We start from the raw sequence: 23,197 nt of genomic DNA, 5'->3' as shown, positions 1-23,197 counted from the left end.
ATAAGAACACTTAGGTTTCAAAAATATAAAAATATTCTCAGAAGGGACCATCAGATACCACATAGCAAAGGGAAGAGTATTATACAAACATGGTTTGCAGCAAAATTCTGAATGCATTCTTTATAAACTAGTTCACAGCTGTGCTACGAATGGTGCAGAGGGAATCTCCCCCTATGTATTCAGCAACGGAAGATCTTAGTGAAGTGTAAATTGATGGGATTGTACTTTTGTACTGTTCTTTAATTCTTAAAGTGCACTGAATTATGGAATGAAATAGCATCAGTGATACAACTTCATGTAGAGAAACTTTGGGGAGCTTTTTTTTTATTAAGGTAAATCATCCAGCAAAAATTCTGACAGGAAGTGGGTACATACAGCCATCTGCCCTTTTAAAAGAGATGTTAATTTCCATTAGAAACTAGTTTTACATGATTGCAAAGGTTTTTCTTTACAAAAATGACAAATTTAAAATTAAAATATTTTTCACATTAGATTTCCAGGCCCCACATTTTTATTTTTTTTTCACCAAAATATTTTACCTGGTTACAAAACTAACCCACAAAACCACTGGAATGTTTTGACACAAACAACTTTCTCCTTACTCTTCCCCACTTGTAATAGCCTAACACCACAAATACCTGGTGAATTAAAATATCAGACCGTTTGAGTATGACACAAGACAAACATTGACAGAAGTCAATAACTACCACCATTTACTTGTCCCACATATCACACTAACTACGACAATCACAATTTTAGAACAATGATTCTTTAGGGTTTTCATACCCCCAAATAATCTTGAGATGTGGGTGTTTCCATAATTAAATTCATGCTAAAAAAACCTTGTATTTATAAAATAGTTGATAAAAATATTCCTCTCTGTTAACAATACAGTATGGAGGTATGGATGCCATTGATGGAGATGACGGGCAGATGCAGTTACTCTGACTTGGCTTCTTTTTCTTCACAGCTTTCAGTGGACTGTGCCTGAAATGTAAAAAAACAGAAAAAAAGTTAAATATATGAATTGCAGAAAAGGACATTGTTAGCATGAAAGGAAATTACTTCTATTTGTAACCAGTTAAATACATAAACAAGTGAAAAATGTAGAACATATCCTTGCTCATTCAGCTCACAATATTCCTTTACAAATGAGAATTTTCCAAAGAAACCATTTAACAGGCTTATGTGCAAACTTGTGTTGTGTTTTAAATTGTCATACTGAAGTTCCCATATCAAAAACCTTGAAGACATAAAACTCAGGCAAGCATTCATTTGGTAGATTACTGAATGTTACTTTCTGTTGGGTTATGATATACACCTGTTTTAGGAAATGAAGTAAATATCCACTCTTCTCATTCCATGTTCGTCTTAGTCACCACAAATCAATTTTCATACAGTTGACACGTGAGCAGATAGGAAAATACTCAGACAGATGCTAGTCTATCTTTTAAAAGCACTTTTCTTTTGCAACTTGGGTTTTTGGGGAGGGGGGAAATGAGGACAGAAAAAGGTGTGCACCCAACTTGTTCCTCCTGCAATATATTGTGTAGACTTTCACAAACTTTTTACCTTCCCACTTCCGGGCATGGGCCACGAGTCTCTCAATTTGGCATGTTGATCCCTCGACTGTTAATTGTTAAATGTTTGATTGCTTTCTTGTTTGGATTTCTACTATACTTATACTTTAATAAACTTGATTTCAAAAATCATACACGTATTCTTAAAAAGGTCCAAACAGGTATGCGACGTTAGCCAAACATTAGGACGTGGTAAATATATGCTTGTATCTGAATTGTACACAGGAGAACTTCTCCTGAAGCGTTTCTGACCTTTGTTGTGCTATCTGGAGAGCGTGAAGCAGAAACAAAGCACCTCTCAGAAATAAACAGATAGCAACCTGGGGCCCAGTCATTCTCACAGCTGACCAGTAGCTCTACCAAGTTTTAAAATGACTATTTTACTAGTTAACAGAATACGCAAAAAAGAAATAGGCATTCAATACTGCATGAATGATGTTGAAATAGCTACAGATGGAGTTGAAAGATGTTTAACATGGAGCTTAATCTGCCCAATCACTGCGGAGCAGCTCACAAAGTACTTAACTATATAGCCAAAATGTTCAAGTACAAGTCAGAGGAAGTCATTTTAATTATAATAGACCACACCTCGAGTATTCTGTCACCCAGATGAGGGAGACATTAAAACCCTGGCTGCTGTTGACTGGAGAAACTTGGGACTTTCAGCCTTGGAAAGAGGTGATTTGAGAAGTGACCATAGTAAGGTATACAAGATTGTATATGGTTCTGTAAAGATTATTCTGGAACTCTTCAAACTAAATCATGGTAGTCAGACAAGAGACAGATTCAAATTAGTAAAAGGGAAATTTAGGAGAGGCGAGAAGTTGTTTTATTTTACATAAATAGACTTCTAGATAGGGTACTGGAGGTGAAAACCTTGGAATTGTTTAATATACAAGGAAAGATGACAAGACCTTCCTGGATGGAAGCATCAATATTGGCTAAATGACCTTTCATCTGGAACTAGCTATGTGTTTTAGACCATTCCAAATTAAGGATCTTTGAGTAAGGATTGGGGGGGGGGGGGGGGGGGGGGAGAAGGAGACAAAAGGGAGTACTTAATAATCAAGAACTCAACCTGAAACCGTTCAAATAGCAGGAACCAAAAAAAAAGCAATTGGATATAGTTTTTAAAAACTATGTGAAGTGGACACTATTTAACATTACTGCTTTCCACTCAAATTTACCTCATCATTTTTGGCTTCTCCATTCTCAGAGGGAGTTTCTTCTTTTGCATCCTCTTGGTTAGTCTCTTCTTTGCCTTTAGCTCCTTTTTTTCCTTTTGCTGGTGCTTTCTTTTCCTCCTTCTTGTCATTAGCAGCCTTCTCTTTCTATTAAAATGGATCCAGCACATGTTACAACCAAACCAATTGCTATAGTGTAAATAGCAGAACCAGGCAATTTCTGAATATACGACAAATATTTACATTATCTCACCAAGTGCCATTAAAGCTGTGTGATAGATTACTACTAAAGCTAAGTGAGTATTCAAGGTTTAATTTAAAAAATGAAAAAAGAAAAAGGTAATCATTACTTATAGCCCGACTTGGTACCTCAGCTTCAGGTATTTTCCAAAATGATAAAAAGTACATCTACTGGCTTTGACAGTCATCCAAGTGCTAGTGTAAAGACAGATATAATAGTGCTGATTGCATCAGTCTGCAAACAGCTCACACTCCATCATCTCAATTCCAAGATGACAGGAACAGTGCAGGGAGTAGTGCCAACAAGTTAAAATGAAATAAACAGTTTTAAAAAGTGTTGGAAACAAGTCTATTCAGTTTACTTTGACAAAAAAACTGTAATTCAAAAGATTTTTATATTCCAACAAAGCCACTAAATAAAAATGTTCAGCAAAAATTGAAAAACATTAGGTGTTGTAACTGAAAAATGTATGTAAAACTAAGTACTTTTAAAAATAAACTTTATAGTTTACGTTCCATCGATCTTCCATTACTGTAAAATGTTCAATTAACTATTTCAATTTCAGGGACATGATCAGTATTAAAAAAAATGCTGGTACAAGTAGGTCATGAAAAGAACATTTAACTGCCCATTAGCAGTTGTAAGATAATTATGTAACAAATGAAGGAACCTAAAAGAATTATTGCTTGAAATGATTCACAAAAATGTTTTTGTAATTCAATTTATTTTGTGGCATCAAGAAAGAAAACTATCTTTCCTGACATCTATCAGATGTCTTAAGTCACACATGGTGAATGGAGGTCAAATGAAAAGGGAAGAGATTTTAGAAACTTCAGAAATAAACGTCACACTCCCAAAAAGAAATGTGCTTGCATGAATCAATAGTTTAAAATATTGAACAGCAGATTGTAGAATACCAACATACAAGGATTTTATTTATGCATATTTTCTATTTTTAACAACTTATGGGGAATCTAGATAAAGGACTAGAAGGATATGGTGATGGGTAAGATAAAGCTCACGTGGAGCATAAATACCGGCTGACCAGTTGGGCCGAATGGCCTACTTCTGTGCTGTAAATTCTATGTAATTCTGAGTCGCTGATATATATGACAGTCAAGCTCCAAGATGCTTTGTCTTTCACTAATAGTTTACAAACCCCCCCCCCCCCCACCCCAGAAAGGTTTCCTCTTCAGGTTACTATTTTCTTTATCAAGGTGTCAGGGTTTCCACTCAAATAGATTGCTCTTATCTTGTTAATTTAAAAAAAAAACATTATGCCACACCCAGATGCTTTCAACAGTGTCCTCACTTATATTTCAGCCAAACATGTGAAGCTCAAACCCATTTTCTGATTTTAATCATGTGACCATTATCTACTTCCACTCATGCAACCTGCATGATCTTTAATTGAAAGGCTTGCATTTACAAAGCATCTTATGTCTTTTAGAAATAACAGTGCTTCAAGTGCAATGAATAACTTTGAAGTGCAGTGACTATTACGTATTTAATGGAGTAGCTAATTTGCCGACAGTAAGATCCCATAAATTGTAATGAGATGAATATCCAGTTAATTTTTGGGGGGCCTACTGATTGAGTCTTGGCCAATATTCTTCCTTCAAACTCCCTACTCTTCTTTGGATATAGGATCTTTAACAACTACCCAAAACCATCGTAACAGGCAGACTGCACTCAAGTATCATCTTAGATTGCCCTGGAGTACGACTTCAACCCACAACCTTCTGAACCAAAGGGTAAGAGAACAATATTAACTAAGCTAGTATGTAAGCCTGCTTAAGTTTCTCAATAGATCAGTAACCCCAGATAGGTTCTATTATATTGATTTGACTGCTTAGTTTAAAGCATCATCTTACCCATCAGAGCTATTTAATTCATTATATAACATAAGAAATAAGTGCAGGAGTAGGCCATACAGCCCCCCCGAGTCTGCTCCACCAATCAATAAGATCATGGCTGATCTTCAACCGCAACTTATACTCCAACCCCCTTACAATGAAGGCCAACATACCATTTGCCTTCCTAATTGCTTGCTGTACCTGCATGTTAACTTTTTATGTTTCTTGTACAAGGACACCCAAATCCCCCTTAACACCAACATTTAATAGTTTCTCACCATTTTGAATAACTTCACATCTCCCCACATTATAATCTATCTGCCACCTTCTTGCCCACTCACTTAACCTGTCTATATCCCTTTGCAGACTCTTTGTGTCCTCCTCACAGCTTACTTTCCCACCCAGCTTGGTATTGTCAGCAAACTTGGATACATCACACTCGGTCCCTTCATCTAAGTTATTAACTGGATTGTAAATAGCTGAGGCCCAAGCACCGATCCCTGCTGCACCCCACTAGTTACAGCCTGCCAACCCAAAAATGACCCGTTTATTCCTACTCCGTTTTCTGTCCGTTAACCAATCCATGCTAATATATTACCCCCAACCCCGAGCCCTAATCTTGTGTAACAACCTCTTGTGTGGTACCTTATCGAATGCCTTTTGAAAATCCAAATACACTACATCCACTGGTTCCCCCTTATCTACCCTACTAGTTACACCCTCAAAAAATTCTTAATAGATTTGTCATACACGATTTCTCTTCCATAAAACCGTGTTGACTCTACCTAATCATATTATGATTTTCTAAGTGCCCTATCACCATATCCTTAATAATAGATTCTAGCATTTTCCCTACTACTGATGACAGGCTAACTGGCCTATAGTTCAGTTTTCTCTCCCTCCTTTCTTCAATAGCAGGGTTACATTTACTACCTTCCAATCCACGGGGACCATTCTGGAATCTAGGGCATTCTGGAGGATCAAACCAATGCATTCACTATCTCTGCAGCCACCTCTTTTAGAACCCTAGGATGTAGGCCACCGATTCCAGGGGATGTGGCTTTTAGTCGCATTAATTTCTCCAATACTTTTTCTTTACTGATCTATTACTTTAAGTTCCTCACTCTCATTATACCCTTGGTTCCCCACTATTTCCGGTATGCTTTTTGTGTCTTCTACTGTGAAGACAGATATAAAATATTTGTTTAAACATCTGCCATTTCCTTATTCCTCATTATAATTTCTTCTGTCTCAGCCTCTAAGGGACCCACATTTACTTTCGCTAATCTCTCTTTATATACTTGCAGATGCTTACAGTCTGTTTTTATATTTCGTGCTAGTTTACTCATTTAATTTTCTCCCTTTTACCAATTTTTTGGTCATCCTTTGCTGATTTCTAAAACCCACCCAATCCTCAGGCTTACTACTCTTTTTGGCAACACTGTAAGCCTCTTTCAATCTAATACTATCCTTAACTTCTCCAGTTAGCCATGGTTGGATCACTTTTCCTGTGGAGTTTTTATTCCTCAAGGGTATGTATATTCGTGGGAATTATGAATTATTTCTTTAAATGTTTGCCATTGCTTATCTACCGTCATATCTTTTAATCTAATTTCCTAATCTACCTTAGCCAACTCACCCCTCATACCTACATAGCTGGCCTTGTTTAAATTTAAGAACCTAGTTTCAGACTTAACTACATCACTCTCAAACTCAATATGAAATTCTATCATATTATGATCCCTCTTCCCCAGAGGATCCTTTATTAAAAGAAGATTACTAATCAATTCTGTTGCATTACACAATATTAGATCTAAAATAGCCTGTTCCTGAGTGGGTTCCTCGACATATTGTTGAAGAAAACAGTCTCGGATGCATTCCATGAACTCTTCCTCCAAACTACTTTTGCCAATTTGATTTGCCCTGTCTATATGAAGATTAAAGTCCCCCATGATTATTGCATTACCCTTGTTACATGCTCCTCTAACTTCCTGATTTATACTCTATTCAAAACTATAACTACTGTTTGGGGGCCTGTAAACTACTCCCACCTATGTTTTCTGCCTCTTGTTATTTCTTGGCTCCACCCATACTGATTCCATATCCTGATTTTCTGAGCCAAGATCCTTTCTCACTACTGTCTTTAATCGCATCTTTTATCAATCAGGGCTACCCCCTCCTCCTTTTCCATTTTGCCTATCTTTCCTAAGTCAAGTATCCTGGAATATTTAGTTCCCAATTTTGGTCACTCTGCATATATCCTTAATTCTCCAGGTCATGCTTCTCTATTCTTAAAAAAAATCATTCTCAGCAAGTCGATGTCACTGGCATGGACTGCATTTACTGCCCATCCCTATCTGCCTTTGAGAAGGCGGTGGTGTGCTGGTATCTTGAACTGCTGTAGTCCGTGTGGTGAAGATGCTCCCATATTGCTGTTAGGTAGGGAGTTCCAGGATTTTGACCCAGCGACAATAAAGAAACGGCGATATATATCCAAGTCAGGATGGCGTGTGACTTGGAGGTGATGGTGTTCCCATTCTCCTGCTGCCACTGTCCTTCGAGGTGGAGGTGGTCACGGGTTTGGGAGATGCTGCCGAAGAAGCCATGGCAAACTCCTGCAGATAGTACAGACTGCATCCACAGTATGGAGGGAGCGGATGGGGTGCTGATCAAGCAGACTACTTTGTCCAGGATAGTGTCTACTTTCTTCAGTTGTTTGAACTACACCCATCTAGGCAAGTAAAGAGTATTCCATCACACTCCTGGCTTGTGCCTTGCAGGTGGCAGGGAGGCTCTGGGGAGCCAGGAAGCAAGCCTGTTGCTGCAGAATATCCAGCCTCTGACCTGCTCTAGTAGCTATGGTATTTATGTGGCTGGTCCAGTTCAGTTTCTGGTCAATGGTGACGGCGTGCCCCCTCCCCCCGCAACGTTGATGGCGGAGGACTCGGCGATAATGTCATTGAATTTCAAGGGGAGGTGGTTATGGTCGCTCTTGTTGGAGATGATGATTATCTGACACTTTGTGGCACAAATGTTACTTGCCATTCATCAGCCCAAGCCTGGATGTTGTCCACATCTTGCTGCATACCAGCATGGACTGCTTCATTCTCTTCTGATTTCTTATTTAAATTATTTCCTAAATTATGTAAATGTAATAATGTACTCCTAAATTCAATTTAATTCAAATTATCTGATAATCCAAATTTTTAATACTAAATTCCCACTGTGTTATTTATGTTTCTTTATTTAAATTACTGGATAATTCAACTTTTTTTTTTTTAAAAAGCCAACTTTGAATCAAATAGACTGTACCTAGCTTTAGTTCATCTCTTCTAAATAAATCATGCCTTCCACAAAACCCACCAAATCTAAACTTGAATTGTAAAAAAAAATTGTATGAAGAGCTTTCCAAATGGCTATTTATATCACAGGCTTCTAAATTAAATGGCAAGGATCATTTCCTTCAATCAAATCCATCAGAAACCGCAAATGTCTTTGTGCCTCTTGATGTCTTCAAACCAGTTAACAGGCAGCCAAAACCTTGGTTTTACATCTCACCAGAAAGGACACCTCTGAAAAACCAGCATATTTTCAGCTTTTGTGCCCAAATCCTAGAGTAGGGTTTGAACCCACAACCTTCTAACTCAGAAGCAAGCTAACACTAGCAAGTGCTAGTAACTAATGACTTGGAGGTATTACAAACTGAGTTATAAAATCCCAACAGCTAAGGTTCAGTAATCACCTACCCTCTCCCTTCAGTACTTTAAACAGAAGCAAGCAAGTCTTCATTAGCAATGCACATGGTGAGCTGAGAGCTGGCTGAGGCACTGTGTTGGCACATGGGGACCCAGGGCAGCATGCAGAGGCCAGACAAGCTATTTATGTGTAGAGGCCAAAAAAATTAAATCAGGATGAAAGACCCCACTAAGTAAAGCAACTTTCAAGAAAGCTACAAAACTCAAACCAGAGGGTGGCCTGTGCTGAAAAATTCATTGGATGCATTTTCAACAGGACATGGGCAATTTTATGAGTTAGTTTGAAGCTTTTTTGTGTGAATAGTTATGGTGAGATTTTTTAAAAATTAAGTGTAGCCAGTCGCACCCGAGAAGTTTTGCTCAATTTCTCAAGTAGTTGAATTTGTACACAAATTAGATTTACTCTAACAATAATGCCTTCAGGCTACTTCATACATAGGTTGCTGGAGAGTGAGAAATATAGTTGATTCGTCCTCCCTAACTTAGGAGACATTAGTCAATTGTAGTGACCTAACCCCACCCCAGCTGAGATCTGTTAACTTAGCAAAAACCACGGTCTCAAAAAAAAAAAGTGGGACGATTTGGATGAGATGACCCACCAGTGGAACAGTATCCAAAAAAAATTATGTTGGACAGAAATAAACAAAATTCAGAGGGGGAAAGTGAAAGGAAGTGAAAAAGAAAAGATCAAGTGTTAAAATATCATTTTACCTCCTACTAGCATGACAGACTTTGATGTATGTACACAGTTACAATTCTTAACGGGAAGAGAGAGACACACTAAACAAAGTTGCTGTGAAAATTTAACAAGTTTAACAAAGGAAACAGTTTTAAAAAACCAGAAAACAAGTTATGATTAGCAACTGCACAAATTTTTCAAAGACAATTCTGGTTTGCATGCATTATGAAGTGCTATAAAAGAAAACCAAGCCACTTACTTTAGCTGGTGCCTTCTTTTGTTTTGGCTCCGGTTTTGGAAGTGAAGGTTTCTGCAATAAAGCAAAGGAATACAACTAACCTTCTGCCCATCAATTACTTCATAATTTTTTTTTAAAAAGTATTATACTGTATACAAGGGTTACTTACCGCTGACAACCTTGCTGACCTCCTTTTTGGCTTTAGAAAATATAAAAGATACATTGATTTTTTAACAGCTTAAATCTGTATTTACACAAGAAATGTCCAAAAGCTTACAGGTTTTTAGCTGTGTTAAAAATGACAAAGCAAAGGCACCAACCTCTTTTGCATCTCCATCATTTCCAGCAGACTGAAAACAAAAGAATACATTTCTATTGGTTACACCTGTCAGTTTAATAAAAGATAAAGTTTTCAAAAATCAAAATGATACTTTTCCAAACAAACAATCTGCCAAACAAGGTAATTATAATTGCAGCTTAGTTTATCTATTGTAGGAATCTAACTCCTGTTCTGACCTAGTGATTTGCAATCATGACTATTAATCAAAGACAGATTATTCTAGATTCAAGTAAATCTACAACAGCTTTAAAACGTAGCTTACCTCAAAACACTTTAAATATGCTGGCCTTTTTAACAAAAATGAATTCAGATTTTCCTATTAGTCCACCTGAAGTAATTTTGTTATTTAAAAAGCAGTGTTCTGGAGTTAGCCATTACATTTACAATTACCATGCTCCTCATAAGATCTGTTCCACTTGATGATGAGTCTCCAAATACAGGGGACATAGTTGAGTTACAACACAAAACATCAAGTGTTACATACAAACATAAGAAACAAATCATTGTCAATATTGTAATCCACGAGCAAATTGTGAGCAACATGAATTTGGAAGGAGTCTTCATGCATTCTCAAGATTTCTTCAACTCCAAGAGTATGTGTCCATGCTGTACAGGTGGAGTTATGGCTTTAAAAAAATGCACTCAATTACCCAATGAGATTGGCTGGCAGTGAATCAAAGTACAGGTTCAGGATAAGAGGATGAAACACCAGCTCCACCTCAAATCAATTGAACAGTTACAACACAGCAGATGAAAGTATAAGCACAACAGAAAGTTGTACGAATTAGACAATCTCAGCTCAAATAAGGCCAACATACAGGAACGTCATGCAGCATCAGATTCAATTCCAATCTAATGTGAACAGAAAAAAAGGCCAGAAAACACTGTATTCTACAGCATTTTCAGCAAACCACTTCCAAATAATCAGAACTCTTCCATAAGCACAAGCAAACATTCAACAGGTCAAGAATTAGTCTTACAACCAGGAATTTGTGTAGCAAATTGGGGAGAAAATAATGGACCTCAATTAATTTAAGAAATATCAGCTGCAATCTCACTGTTCTTTTTGGGTCTGAACAATCCAAACGCCATGCGTAAAAATACGTTCAATGTGAGCTAAAAGCTAAAACTAATCTCCCAAATATTTGTTGCAGCAAATTCTATAATATGTAAATCTATATAACTATCCCCGCTGAAATTACGCTCCTACCCAGCAGTACCGGGACGGGAAGAGACGAAAGGAGGGAAAACAAAAAAAAAACTGCCAGAGCACCGCAACGAGTTATTTACGGATCCAGACACGATTCTGTTAACCACCAAAAATACCTATAGAACAGATGGCCATTTTGGAGCTGTTGTATCAAAATATTTAAACGTTCAGCGTTAGCTATATTTTGGGGGGATGCCCATTCACACACGTTACGTTAAAGCTGCATGATCCGAACGACGTTTAATCGTTGCTTTACCCCTGCAAATGATGAGCCCCTTGATTTCAAAAATTATATATGTCATATATATATATATAAAATGATTTCAAAAATCGTATGCCCCCGGTGAGAGACATGACCCAAACGATTCTGCATTGTAGTTCCCTTCCATTTGTTTAACACTGAAAGCAATACTTTTGCTTATTCTGATATATCCGCTGCATCTTCGCAGCCAATTAATTGTAGCAGGACCGCGAGCTTGACGCAGCGGGCGATGACGTCAGCACGTCCATTCAAGCTTCCCGCCGTTTTTCTCCACTCCACGATGGAACGTTGAGCGCGGACTCGCTTTCCCGCCCCCACTTTGCTCCGTCATCAAACGGCGGGTTTTAACGGGTCCCAGACGGTGGGTGCGCCGAGGAAACACGGCCAGGTTTGGAACCGCTTTAGAAACTGAAAACGCGGGCTCCTTGGGCGAGCAAGCCAGCTGAACGTCAAACACATTAGGAGCCGAGCGTTGCCGCCAAAGGCTCCCCCGCCCCCCTCCTTTTCAGCACCAAGCCGGCGCTCCGGCTCCTGTCACTTCGAACCGTGAAGCGATGCCAAAAGCCTGAACATGTAATCAGGTTCAGCTCCTCCCTCCCCCCCCCCCAGTGTGTGCACCGCCCGAGTGCAAAGCGCGCGTAAAACCTTAGCGGTTGGGACTGGCGCGAGGAACCCGTTTAAAATTTAAATCACCTCCGCCGTTAATCTCCCGGCCGCGCGCCGTCTAACGGCCGGAGGCGACACTGCGCCACAGCCAGGGCCCGAGAACAAAGGACCGCGCGGCTCATTCACTCCCTTCCCCCCCCCCCCCCCTCCCTCCCCGTCTGCCAAACCACCGCTGTAACGGTACCCGACCATGATAGCGGGCAAGGAAGGGGGGGGGGGGGGGGTTGATGGCAAGGGCTGGCGCCGTTGGCCCGCGGTGTGCGAGTGCGTCCGCCCCACTAACGCGGGTGTCCGGCATGGAGACTCCAGCAGGAAGAGGGGAGGAGGGAGGAGGTGGTGGTGGTCGAAAATAAACAGCAGCGGCACCAATGTCAAACGCTGCCCAACTCGTAACTGCCATTAAACGCAACTTTAACACGACACCTCGGCGCTATTCCACGTACCTTTCTCTTGGGCATGGTGACTCGATTGATCAAAACAATAGTCAATTACAAAAAAAAAATAAAAGGGGGAAAAAAAAAGACCCTAGGAGCGGTTATTCGTGCAAACGGTTAATATAAAAACCACAGGTTTTTTTTTATCCTCCCCCCCTTTGCACACTAGTACCACCAATGGCCACTCACAGCAAGTCGCGCACTGCAACCAACCCTGATGCCGCGCGCTGCCCATGCGCCGCGCTGAGTGACGGCCCTCTCGGCCAATCGGCGGCCCGGGCCCTACCGGCCCACCGGGGGGGGGGCCAGGCGCCGCCAGTCGGCCAATCGGAGGCGGGGTCTGGGCGCGCGCGTGCGCTCCGTGCGCTCGCCTGGCCAAGTTGGTGTGAGTAGCGGTTGTGGGGAAAAACAAGCCAATGCCCACGGCCGCTGGGCTGTGATTTTTATTTATTTTTTATTAACTAAAAAAAAATGTTTTATTTTTATTTTAGCTTTATGTAACGCGCCCGTGCGTTGGTTGACGACGCAGATGGGGCGAATAATGCGATTCTTAAGAGCACAGGAATAATACCGAATGAAAGACATTTATAATTGAAAATAAAAACGTCAATCTGCTCAAACCGGTTCAAACCAGATCTGATTAAAACCCCATACCCGGTCGTGGTTGGATATGACAAGGTCACGTGATGGCCCAAAATATAAATGACCCTTGACCGTAAGGACAAATTTAAGACCTAGTCTTTGAAGTGATTTATTTTACATTGAACTTAAACGCTGCTAATGCATTGAAGTTACAGCACACCAATGACTATATTGAAAATAATCTATTTTCTGCATTATTCTACTAGTTTTTTTTAATTTGTAATCCATTTCCAAATAAAATGCTAAAACTACGTGTTAGCACTAAATATCCAGGCTCTGCATTGATTGTAGAATTGAGCCAGATTGAAAGATGAATTGCGGATAGTGCAACTTGTGCATGCACACGCTTCGCAGTGTGCAAGCCTATTACACATTTGTACTTTGCTATTGTGTAAAATATCGACCAGCCTACATGTTTTTACTTCTGAAATACATTGGCAATGAATGTTAAACGCACGATATTCCATATGGCTGGGGAGATTTGGCTGGTGGTTTAAAAGCTCCATATTTGTTTCACCACTGTACAAGACTCAAAGGGATTGGTCCTTCCAACTATTGCATCTTTTGATTTTTGTAGATTTGAAACGCAAGGCTTTAAGCACGCCAAAATAATATGTATCGGCATAAAATGTGTTTTCATTACTTCATTACCATGATGCTCGTGGAGGAATTTTTGCATAATTGTTTTCCCCCAAATCTTGTCATTCTGAGGATGAGCATGCAACGAACGTGCAGTCACTATCCCAAACTCTGCAACTCGGGATTCACATCCTTTCGGGTGCGTTTAAGCAAATAACACGAGTAAAGCGGCGAATACGTTATTTAAATTGTAAACAATTTCTGCATGAAATGCAAGATAAAGAGATCGACGAGACGTCGATCGGTAGCACTGCGGATTCAAATTGCGCTCAAGTTTATTATCGGCGTTGCTTTTGCAACCTAACGAGTTTGTTAAAGAATAAACTGCGAGCGATATTTGAATTAGACGATATAGTCATACCATTCCCCCTTTGTACAATGCAAAAAAAAATGATTTTATGCGTGATAAATTACGTGGGTAATTTGCAAAGATGGATCTATAACGGGGGAGTAGGTTTCAGTTCACATCAACTTTCTTGAAAACAAACGTGTATCTTCTAACAAATAGAAGATGCTATGTTAATTAGGGTGATTTTCGTTGATACGTTTTTAAAAACGTGGCGACATTATTTGTTATGCGAAGCCAGGTGTGAGAAATGAAATCCCTAGTCCCGAACAGGCGGGTTTTCTCCTTTATAAGCAATAGGATGGGTGGGGAGTCGACGTATTTTCAGGTACCCTGTGTTGTAAAATAAACAGAGAAGTAGGCAACCTATGTTAGACCACTCCCCCACAGTATTTTTTTAAACAATTTACCTCAAGAGACGTCCCCTTCCCAATCAACCAAGACAAGTAGCTACAAACATGAGCACCGTTTCCATTATTTAAATTTTATTGGTTATCAAATGAACAATTTCCCACGTGAAGGGGACTCTGAACACAAAGCAAGGCCACTGATTTATGGTTTTCACAGACGGGTGTCCTGAATCACATAATTCCACTGCCAAATCACTGGTTAAAAAAAATCAGACTTTGACTTATTCACCATGAACCCATGATCCCAAATGTAAACAGATGGGATTGTGAGATTCAATCATCAAAACAACCCCACTCTCAGAATTCCATGTAAAAATAGAGTTTGCCTTATCCATTCACTGTTAAACAGTGGTCCCCAACATAAGGTTAAGCTATTTTGTTTTAGTGTTGTACAAGCCTGTTTTGAGCCTCAGCAACATTTTGCCATTGATTTAAAACAAAGGATAGTTAATATTGGATGTGTAGACAATATTTTACTTGATAAAATATCAAAAATGAATACTGTAAAATGTCAGCAATATTGCCTGACATTGGAATTGTTTCTGAGCTTTTTTTTCCTCAATATTTTACTGTGTTCAGATTGCATAGGAATGAAATACAACTGTATTTTATGTTCTGTAGACATTTGTGGTAAAAAAAAAGGGGAACCAACCTAAGTAGTCCTATTATTCCACTACTAATTTCTTGTCTTTTTTTTTGCTTTGCTGTTTGTTATTCCTGTAGCTAGGGTATTCTGTAATCCAATTTGAAGCATCTTAAATTACCATGACAGCTTTTACTGTCTAACAATTTTTGGTAAAGTGATGTCACTGCTTTGTAAAACCTTTCCTAAAATTATTTTTTTTCGAGGCTACAAGCTTTCAGTAGCTTCCATTGGATAAACCCACTATTCTTCAGTGTCCACCTAGCTGTGGACTCTACCTGACAGCAGTAGGTGACTTGATATTGGCAGAAGTGGGACACAGGTGTTTTCCACTTTCTATTTGGGGACTGCAAGACTGGAATGGGGGTTCCTGAAATTGGTGTCCATCTGTTTTGTATAAGGACACAACTGATCTACTAATCGAAGTCATTCTACAAGTTGAACCTGTTAAGTCTGTCAACATTTGACACTCCAACATAGCTTCAAAGAATGTTTTTTAAAATAATGATGTCATTGTTATGTTCATTATCAACGTCAATACGGGGAAATAAAAAACTGTTGCATGCTGAGCATCCAGTGTCCGCATCAAGCACTCCCCAGGTATAGCAATGGCCAGATACAGAGTAAACCTTGCAATACTCTGCTCTAACAACAGTCTCAAAAGACTATCTTCATCTGCACTAATGTTATTTTTCCATCTCCCAGCCTTCATTGTTGATTATCTGAGATTACTCATTTGTGGCAATTTGGAGGCAGTTTTTTTTGTGGGTTGTGTCCTCTGGGATGCAAATTAAGACTGCCCAAATTCATCCCCATCAATTCATCCAGTAGATCTGAGCTAGAATTGAACTCAAGTTCCTAAGAGGAGATAAGATATTGTGCTAACCCACTGCATCACTTAACCCTCTCCCCTGCAAAAACTGTCACTTTTAATAAATGTGTCTTTAAATGTTTATTTTTTTAAAAAGCGAATGTGCTGGCAGCGGATGATTCCAGATACCTTAATAGGTACAAGTTTTATCCGATCATACAGTCCCCTTCAATCTTTGTTTCTGAGCTGTTCCCCTGAATTGTTTTAGACTTATTTCTTTCCACAAACAAAACCCAATCAAGAGTCAAATCCCAAAATTTCATCCAATTGACGATGGGATTGTTGGGCATCAATACTTGAGAAAGGGTGTGGATTTGATATCCTCTGTGAACATTTGGAAGTGATAGTGATCTGAGCAGAAGTGGAGATCAATGGGTATCTTTGCCTGGATGAATGGCTCAATGAGACAAATATCAAGGGACACATGAATGCCAACTTCTAGGGCTATCAATTTACCACAGATGTGATCTGAAGCTTCCTCAAAGTCACAAGCAGCTATTTAAGGACCCACCACATGTGAGTTATTCAACACCTTGGCCAGAGTTCTCATACTACTCACAGATTAATTAGAAACCATTCTAATCCTTATTCAGGTAGTTCCCGGTTGGGTTCCCCCATTGAGCCAGGGATTTTCTTCAGCTGCTAAAGAACTTTGCACCCCATGTCATCTTCTGATTCTTCTGCTAAGTGCAATATCTGTTTTCTTGCTTGGCTCCAGTTGTTAGGGACTATGAACACCTTTTTAAGGTATTGCCAGAATTGCTAACAGTCTTGTGACAGCAAACTGAGAAGCTGAACACACAAATAAAGGATTGGGAGGGTTTTAGAAATCAGCAAAGGCTGACCAAGAAATTGATAGAGAGAAAATTAAATACTAGCAAGAAATATAAAAACAGATTGTAAGAGCTTCGACAAGTATATAAAAAGGAAGAGATTAGCGAAAGTAAACATGGGTCCCTTAGAGACAGGAGAAATTATAATGGGGAATAAGGAAATGGCAGAGATGTCAAACAAAGATTTTGTATCTGTCTTCATAGTAGAAGACACAAAAAACATACACGGAAATAGTGGGGAACCAAGGGTCTAATGAGAGTGAGGAACTTAAAGTAATTAATATTAGTAAAGAAAAAGTACTGGAGAAATTAATGGGACTAAAAGCTGACAAATCCCCTGGACCTGATGGCCTACATTCAAGGGTTTTAAAAGAGGTAGCTGCAGAGATAGTGGATTTGGTTTTGTTCTCCCAGAATTCCCTAGATTCTAGAATGGTCCCCATGGATTAGAAGGTAGCAAAAGTAACCCCGCTATTGAAGAAAGGAGGGAGATGGGGGGAAAGTGGAGTTGAGGTAAAAATCAGATCAGCCATGATCTCATTGAATGGCGGAGCAGGCTCGAGGGGCCGAATGGCCTACTTCTGCACCTATCTCTTATGATCTTATGGAGAGAGAAAACAGCGAACTATAGGCCAGTTAGCCTGTCATCAGTAGTAGGGAAAATGCTAGAAGCTATTATTAAGGACATAGTATCAGGGCACTTAGAAAATCATAATATGATTAGGCAGAATCAACACGGTTTTATGAAAGGGAAATCATGTTTGACAAATCTATTAGAGTTTTTTGAAATTGTAACTCGCAGGGTAGATAAGGGGGAACCAGTGGATGTACTATATTTGGATTTTTAAAAGGCATTCGATAAGGTGCCACACAAGAGGTTGTTACACAAGATTAGGGCTCATGGGATTGGGGGTAATATATTAGCATGGATTGAGGATTGGCTAATAAACAGAAAACAGAGTAGGAATTAGCGGGCCATTTTCAGGTTGGCAGGTTGTAACTAGTGGGGTGCCGCAAGGATCAGTGCTTGGGCCTCAGCTGGTTACAATCTATATCAATGACTTAGATGAGGAGAGTGAGTGTAATGTATCCAAGTTTGCTGATGATACAAAGCTAGGTGGGAAAGTAAACTGTGAAGAGGACGTAAAGAGGCTGCAAAGAGATATAGACAAGTTAAGTGAGTGGGCGAGAAGGTGGCAGATGGAGTATATTGTTTGGAAATGTGAAATTATCCACTTTGATAGTAAGAATAGAAAAGCAAAATATTTTTTAAAGGTGAGAGACTTAAAAATGTTGGTGTTCAGAGGGATTTGGGTGTCCTTGTACACAAATCACAGAAAGTTAACAAGCAGGTACAGCAAGCAATTAGGAAGGCAAATGGTATGTTAGCCTTTATTACAAGGGGGTTGGATTATAAAAGCAAGGAAGTCTTGCTGCAACCTCATCTGGAGTACTGCATACAGCTTTGACCTGCTTAACTAAGGAAGGATATACTTGCCTTAGTGGGGTTGCAACTAAGGTTCACTAGATTGATTCCTGGGTTGAGAGGGTTGTCCTATGAGGAGTGATTGAGTAGAATGGGCCTATATTCTCTGGAGTTTAGAAGAATGAGAGAAACATGTAAAATTCTTAGAGGGCATGACCAGGTGGATGTTGAGAGACTGTTTCCCCTGGCTGGAGAGTCTAGAACTAGAATGCATAGTCGCAGGATAAAGGGTCGGCCATTTAAAACTGAGGTGAGGAGGAATTTCTTCACTCAGAGAGTTATGAATCTTGGGAATCCTCTACCCAAGAGGGCTGTGGGTGCCCAGTCGTTGAGTATATTCAAGACTGAGATCGATAGATTTTTTTGGACACTAAAGGAATCAAGGGTTATGGGGATAGGGCAGGAAAATAGAGCTGAGGTAGAAGACCAGCCACAATCTTATTGAATGACGGAGCAAGCTCGAGGGGTTGTATGGCCTACTCCTGCTTCTACTTCTAATGTTCTTATGAAGTCGGGATCCTTTCTGAAAGAGAAAGTTTTTTTTATGATGTGCCATTTTTTAATAAATAGACTTTATGCACTTTTTAACCACAAATGTTAATGTTGTGTTATATAGCTTGTAGGTTGTAGCAAGGTAAACTTTTGTAAAATTGTTCTTTCAAACTGATTCTTTTCTAGGGGTTGAAAGGTTAATAAGCAAGATGTTTTACAATATTGAATGTTCATTTCTTAAATTTTAACGTTTAGTAGTAAGTTCTGTATTACGTTTTGCTTTCTAGGTTGTGATCTGAAGTGTTCTTCAATGTACTGTCACAGATATCAGCAGATCATTCACAGAGAATCATTGAAAGATAAAATTCCAAATGTCCATCATAGTTGAAACCGTTGTTCAGTATGGACAGAACCTTTTCGGAACGAGCATGCACAAATCATGCCAGCATAATTCTGGAACAGATCTGCCATTACAAAAGCCACTTTGTCTGCTAGGGAATCTTTTTTTTACACTTACAATGCCATAACACTTCATTATCACATTGTACAGCTTTCTAACATTTTTTTACCATTCAATAAATACTATTATTTTAATTATGATTGTAAACTTGAAATAAATTCTTGAATATGTTGCGATTCTTGGAAAGTGCCTTCCAGAGTGTGCTACAACAGTGCATTATATCAATGCACTGTTCAACACATTGATGCAATATGAAATCATAGCTATAACTCTCTGCATAGTGAATTCCTGACCGTAGATCTACTTTTGGGGAGATGATAAATGCAGGCTTTGAAGCTCCTCCATAGAGGAGAAAATCAGTAATTCACTCCAGGTGATTCTCGTACAATTCCTTCTAGGTGGTCATCCAATTGTTCTCGCAGCAGAAGAGAGATATAGAATCATGAAACTTACAGCCCAGAAGGAGACCACTTAGCCCATCAGTCCTGTACCAGTGCAGCTCTTCAACTAGAACAATTGCCTTGTCCAATTCCCTACTCTCCCTCTATTCTTTCTTTTCAAATACTCATCTTATTTCCTTCTAAATTATGTTATAGTTTCTACCTTAATAGCCAGTTATGGTGAAGCATTCCATGTTCTAACAACTTCAGTGTGGAAAAGAATTCTTCCAACTTCCCCTTTATTCTTCTAATGGCAATCTTGAATTTATGCTGCCTTGTGACCGATTCACCAACATGGAAACAATCTTTCATTATTTACTCTCACAACCTTTCATCATCTTGAAAACCTCCATAAACCCCCTAAATCTTCTATGTTCCAATGAATAAAGGCTAATTTTTGAGCCTTTCTTCGTTACTATAATTTCTGGTATTATTCTGGTGAATTTTTGTAGCTCTAATATACTTCCTATAATAAGATGCCCAGAACTGCATGCTCCAAATGTAGCCTAACCAGTGTTGGGCACAAATTCAATATCATTTCTTGCCTTTATATTTAATCTCCCTATATATATAAAAAGTATCTCATTTGTCCTTTTTAAGGCCATATTAGCTCCATTCCCATCTTTACAGATTTATGTACTTGCACCGTAGAGCTCTCTGTTCCTCCATTCTTGTTAAGAATCTTACCAATTAGGATGTATTTCCTTTCACTGCCCCACCCTTGCACTCAGTCATTGGTAAGGTCGTTGGACTTTTTCCAGCATTGCTTCCATTTGGTGTTAGCCTTGGCTCAGTGGTAGCACTCTCACCCCTGAGTCACAAGGTTGTGGGTTTAAGTCCCACTCCAGAGACTTGAGCACAAAATCTAGGCTAACATTCCAGTGCAGTACTGAGGGAGTGTTGCACTGTTAGAGGTGCCATCTTTCGGATGAGATGTTAAACCAAGGCCCCGTCTCCCTCTCAGGTGGGCATAAAAGATCCCATGGCTCTATTTGAAGAAGAGCAGGGGAATTCTCCCGGGTCCTAACTAATATTTATCCCTCAACCAACATTACTAAAACAGATTATCTGGCATCATGTATCTTACTGCTGAATGTGGGACCTTGCTGTGCACAAATTGGCTGCTGCATTTCCCTACAACAGCGACTACACTTCAAAAGTACTTAATTAACTGTGAAGTGCTTTGGGACGCTCTGAGATTTTTGAAAGGTGCTATATAAACAAGTTTTTTTTCTTGCTTCCAGTATCCTACCAGCAAGTTGATTTTAAGTGTTAATCACTCTTTGCATGAAGATCTTCCTGACATCTGTCCTAAATTGTCCTTTCAACAGTTTTAACCTATGCTCCATTATTTGAGTATTCTGATGTATCGTGAAGTAGTACTCTAGTCTATGCCATATAATATCTTGAGTACCTCTAAAATTACCCCATTTTAGCCTCCTCCTCAAAGCTAAACAGCCCAGTTTTTCCTATCTTTCCTTGTAACTCAGTGCTTTGATGCCAGGTATCAGCATCACGGATCTTTCCTGCACTGCCTCCATGACTTGAATATTTCCGTTGTGCCTTGGTAATGAAAACTGAACACAGTGCTGTCTGACCATGATAGTTTTATCATGACATCTTCAGATGTGTACTCAACCAACTTAGCAATATAACTTATCATTCTGTTTATTTTGCTTATTGCTGCTCCACAGAGATTTGACATGTTAAATGCTGAATCAACTATCATTCTGTTGGAGATCTTGCCACATGTATCCAAAGTATGCAAATGTACCATATGTATGGTCCAGCTTCCTCTGGCCTAAAGGGGTCCACTGAAAGGCTGACTTCCTCAGACATGTCTGTAGAAGGATAGGAGCAGCTGGGCATCCCCACAGCACTTCTGAGCCTTTCATTGATAATGCTGTTGCTTTCACTGAATGAAGTCCGCTGTACCTCCCAATCCAGTGGATTGGGTGACTCAATACTGCTAGAATGTATGGAGAGGTTACATGCCCTCTGCTGTTGCTTCTCTTGCACCTGAGAGATGTCAGCAACTAGACATGTGGATCCCTCACCTATGGAGCAAGCACATCAATCTTGCTGTTCATTCATGACAGTATGCATTATGTGAAGGTCTTTACTGCTTGGCTACAGTGTTACTTGCCACTTTCTTACATTTAGACGTATCGTTATAGGGTAGCTAGCCCCAGCCTGACTTTGACGGGAGGGACCTACTCCTGGCAGGATCTTGCCGCCATTAAGCTAATTTATGCAGGCCTTCCAAGGCAATGGGATCTTGTTTAGAAACCGTGTCATCTAGCGCCATGTCTGACTCTGGTGTTCTTAGCTAGCTTGGCATGGAACAAATAGAATATTCAGTTTTTATTAAGCTGATGAAGATGGACAGGCACAGCTGTTTTACCTGTCTGGGTGAGTCAGAGGTAGCTCTTGAATCCAAAGACAATGTGTGCTGCTTCTACCATGGTGTGCCAAGTTATAGCGTAGGGCGTATCAATTCATTCACGCCATTTCACACACAGGACTTGATTAAAAGTGAGTATGCATATTTCTTCCCAATATGATGCAACTCTCTCCATTTATAGAGATTCAACTGCTTTGAACAGTCATCTCCAATAACTGCAAACAGCTGCTGAGCTTCTTTGTCACTAAGACTGAGTCAATTCGTGCAGCTGCCTCTGCTGCTTTCTATTGCCCAATGAACCAAACCTCCCCAAGGCTAGGCCATTTAGGAGTGAAATCAGGAAGCACTTTTTCACACAAAGGGTAGTGGAAATCTGGAACTTGCTCCCCTAAATGGCTGTGGATGTTGCGTCAAATGAAATTTTCAAGACTGAGATTTTTGTTGGGTAATGGAATCAAGTGATATGGAACAAAGGCGGATAAATGGAGTTGAGGGACAGATCATTCATGATCTAATTGAATGGCGGAACAGGCTTGAGGGACTGAATGGCCTACTCCAGTTCCTATGTTCCAGGTTTCCCTTTTCCTAGGCCTGAACCCTATAGTTTCCCTCCCATTTCCTCTCATGCCCTTTCCGACCTCATGTTATCCATGAGATCCATATCCTGCTCCACTGACCTCATTCCCACTGACCACCCAACTTCCCATCCTGGCCTCTATTCTAGCTGATATTGTAAATGGTTCCCTCATCTCAGGTAATGTCCCTTTGCTTTTCAAAACCGCCATCATCATACGCTCTTCAAAAATCCCACCCTTGACCCCTCTATCCTTGCAAACTACCACCCCATCTCCAACTTCCCTTTCCTCATCGAAGTCCATGAACGTGTTGGCTGCCAAATCCATATCCATATCCATCTTTCGCGCAACTCCATGTTTGAATATCTTCAGTCAGGCTTGGCCCCTACCATAGCACCAATCCCACCTAATCAAAGTCATAAATAATATCCTCTATCTTATCTCTCTTTGTCCTCCTCAACCTCTCTGCAGCCTTTGTCATGTTCGACCACACCATCCTCTTCCAACACCC

At 39.8% G+C, this 23,197-nt stretch overlaps 1 protein-coding gene across 1 annotated transcript; it reads right to left on the bottom strand.

The window, feature by feature from the left end:
* Window positions 1-292: 292 nt before the first annotated feature.
* On the bottom strand, window positions 293-12,672 carry hmgn7 (high mobility group nucleosomal binding domain 7). Its single transcript, XM_067996845.1, has 6 exons — window positions 12,455-12,672; window positions 9,854-9,883; window positions 9,703-9,732; window positions 9,555-9,605; window positions 2,768-2,911; window positions 293-987 (listed from the first exon to the last, which is right to left on the bottom strand). The coding sequence occupies exons 1-6, from the start codon at window positions 12,467-12,469 to the stop codon at window positions 940-942; spliced, it is 318 nt and encodes a 105-aa protein (XP_067852946.1). The 5' UTR covers window positions 12,470-12,672; the 3' UTR covers window positions 293-939.
* Window positions 12,673-23,197: the final 10,525 nt, after the last annotated feature.

Source organism: Heptranchias perlo, chromosome 15 (assembly GCF_035084215.1).
Source record: "Heptranchias perlo isolate sHepPer1 chromosome 15, sHepPer1.hap1, whole genome shotgun sequence".
Classification (NCBI taxonomy): domain Eukaryota; kingdom Metazoa; phylum Chordata; class Chondrichthyes; order Hexanchiformes; family Hexanchidae; genus Heptranchias; species Heptranchias perlo.
This window is presented reverse-complemented; position numbering and strand designations above follow the sequence as displayed.

Coding starts and splice junctions, on each gene's coding strand:
- hmgn7 (XM_067996845.1), bottom strand. Junction 9,733..9,853: donor ATGATGGAGATGCAAAAGAG/GTTGGTGCCTTT, acceptor TATTTTCTAAAG/CCAAAAAGGAGGTCAGCAAG. Junction 9,606..9,702: donor GGTCAGCAAGGTTGTCAGCG/GTAAGTAACCCT, acceptor GCTTTATTGCAG/AAACCTTCACTTCCAAAACC.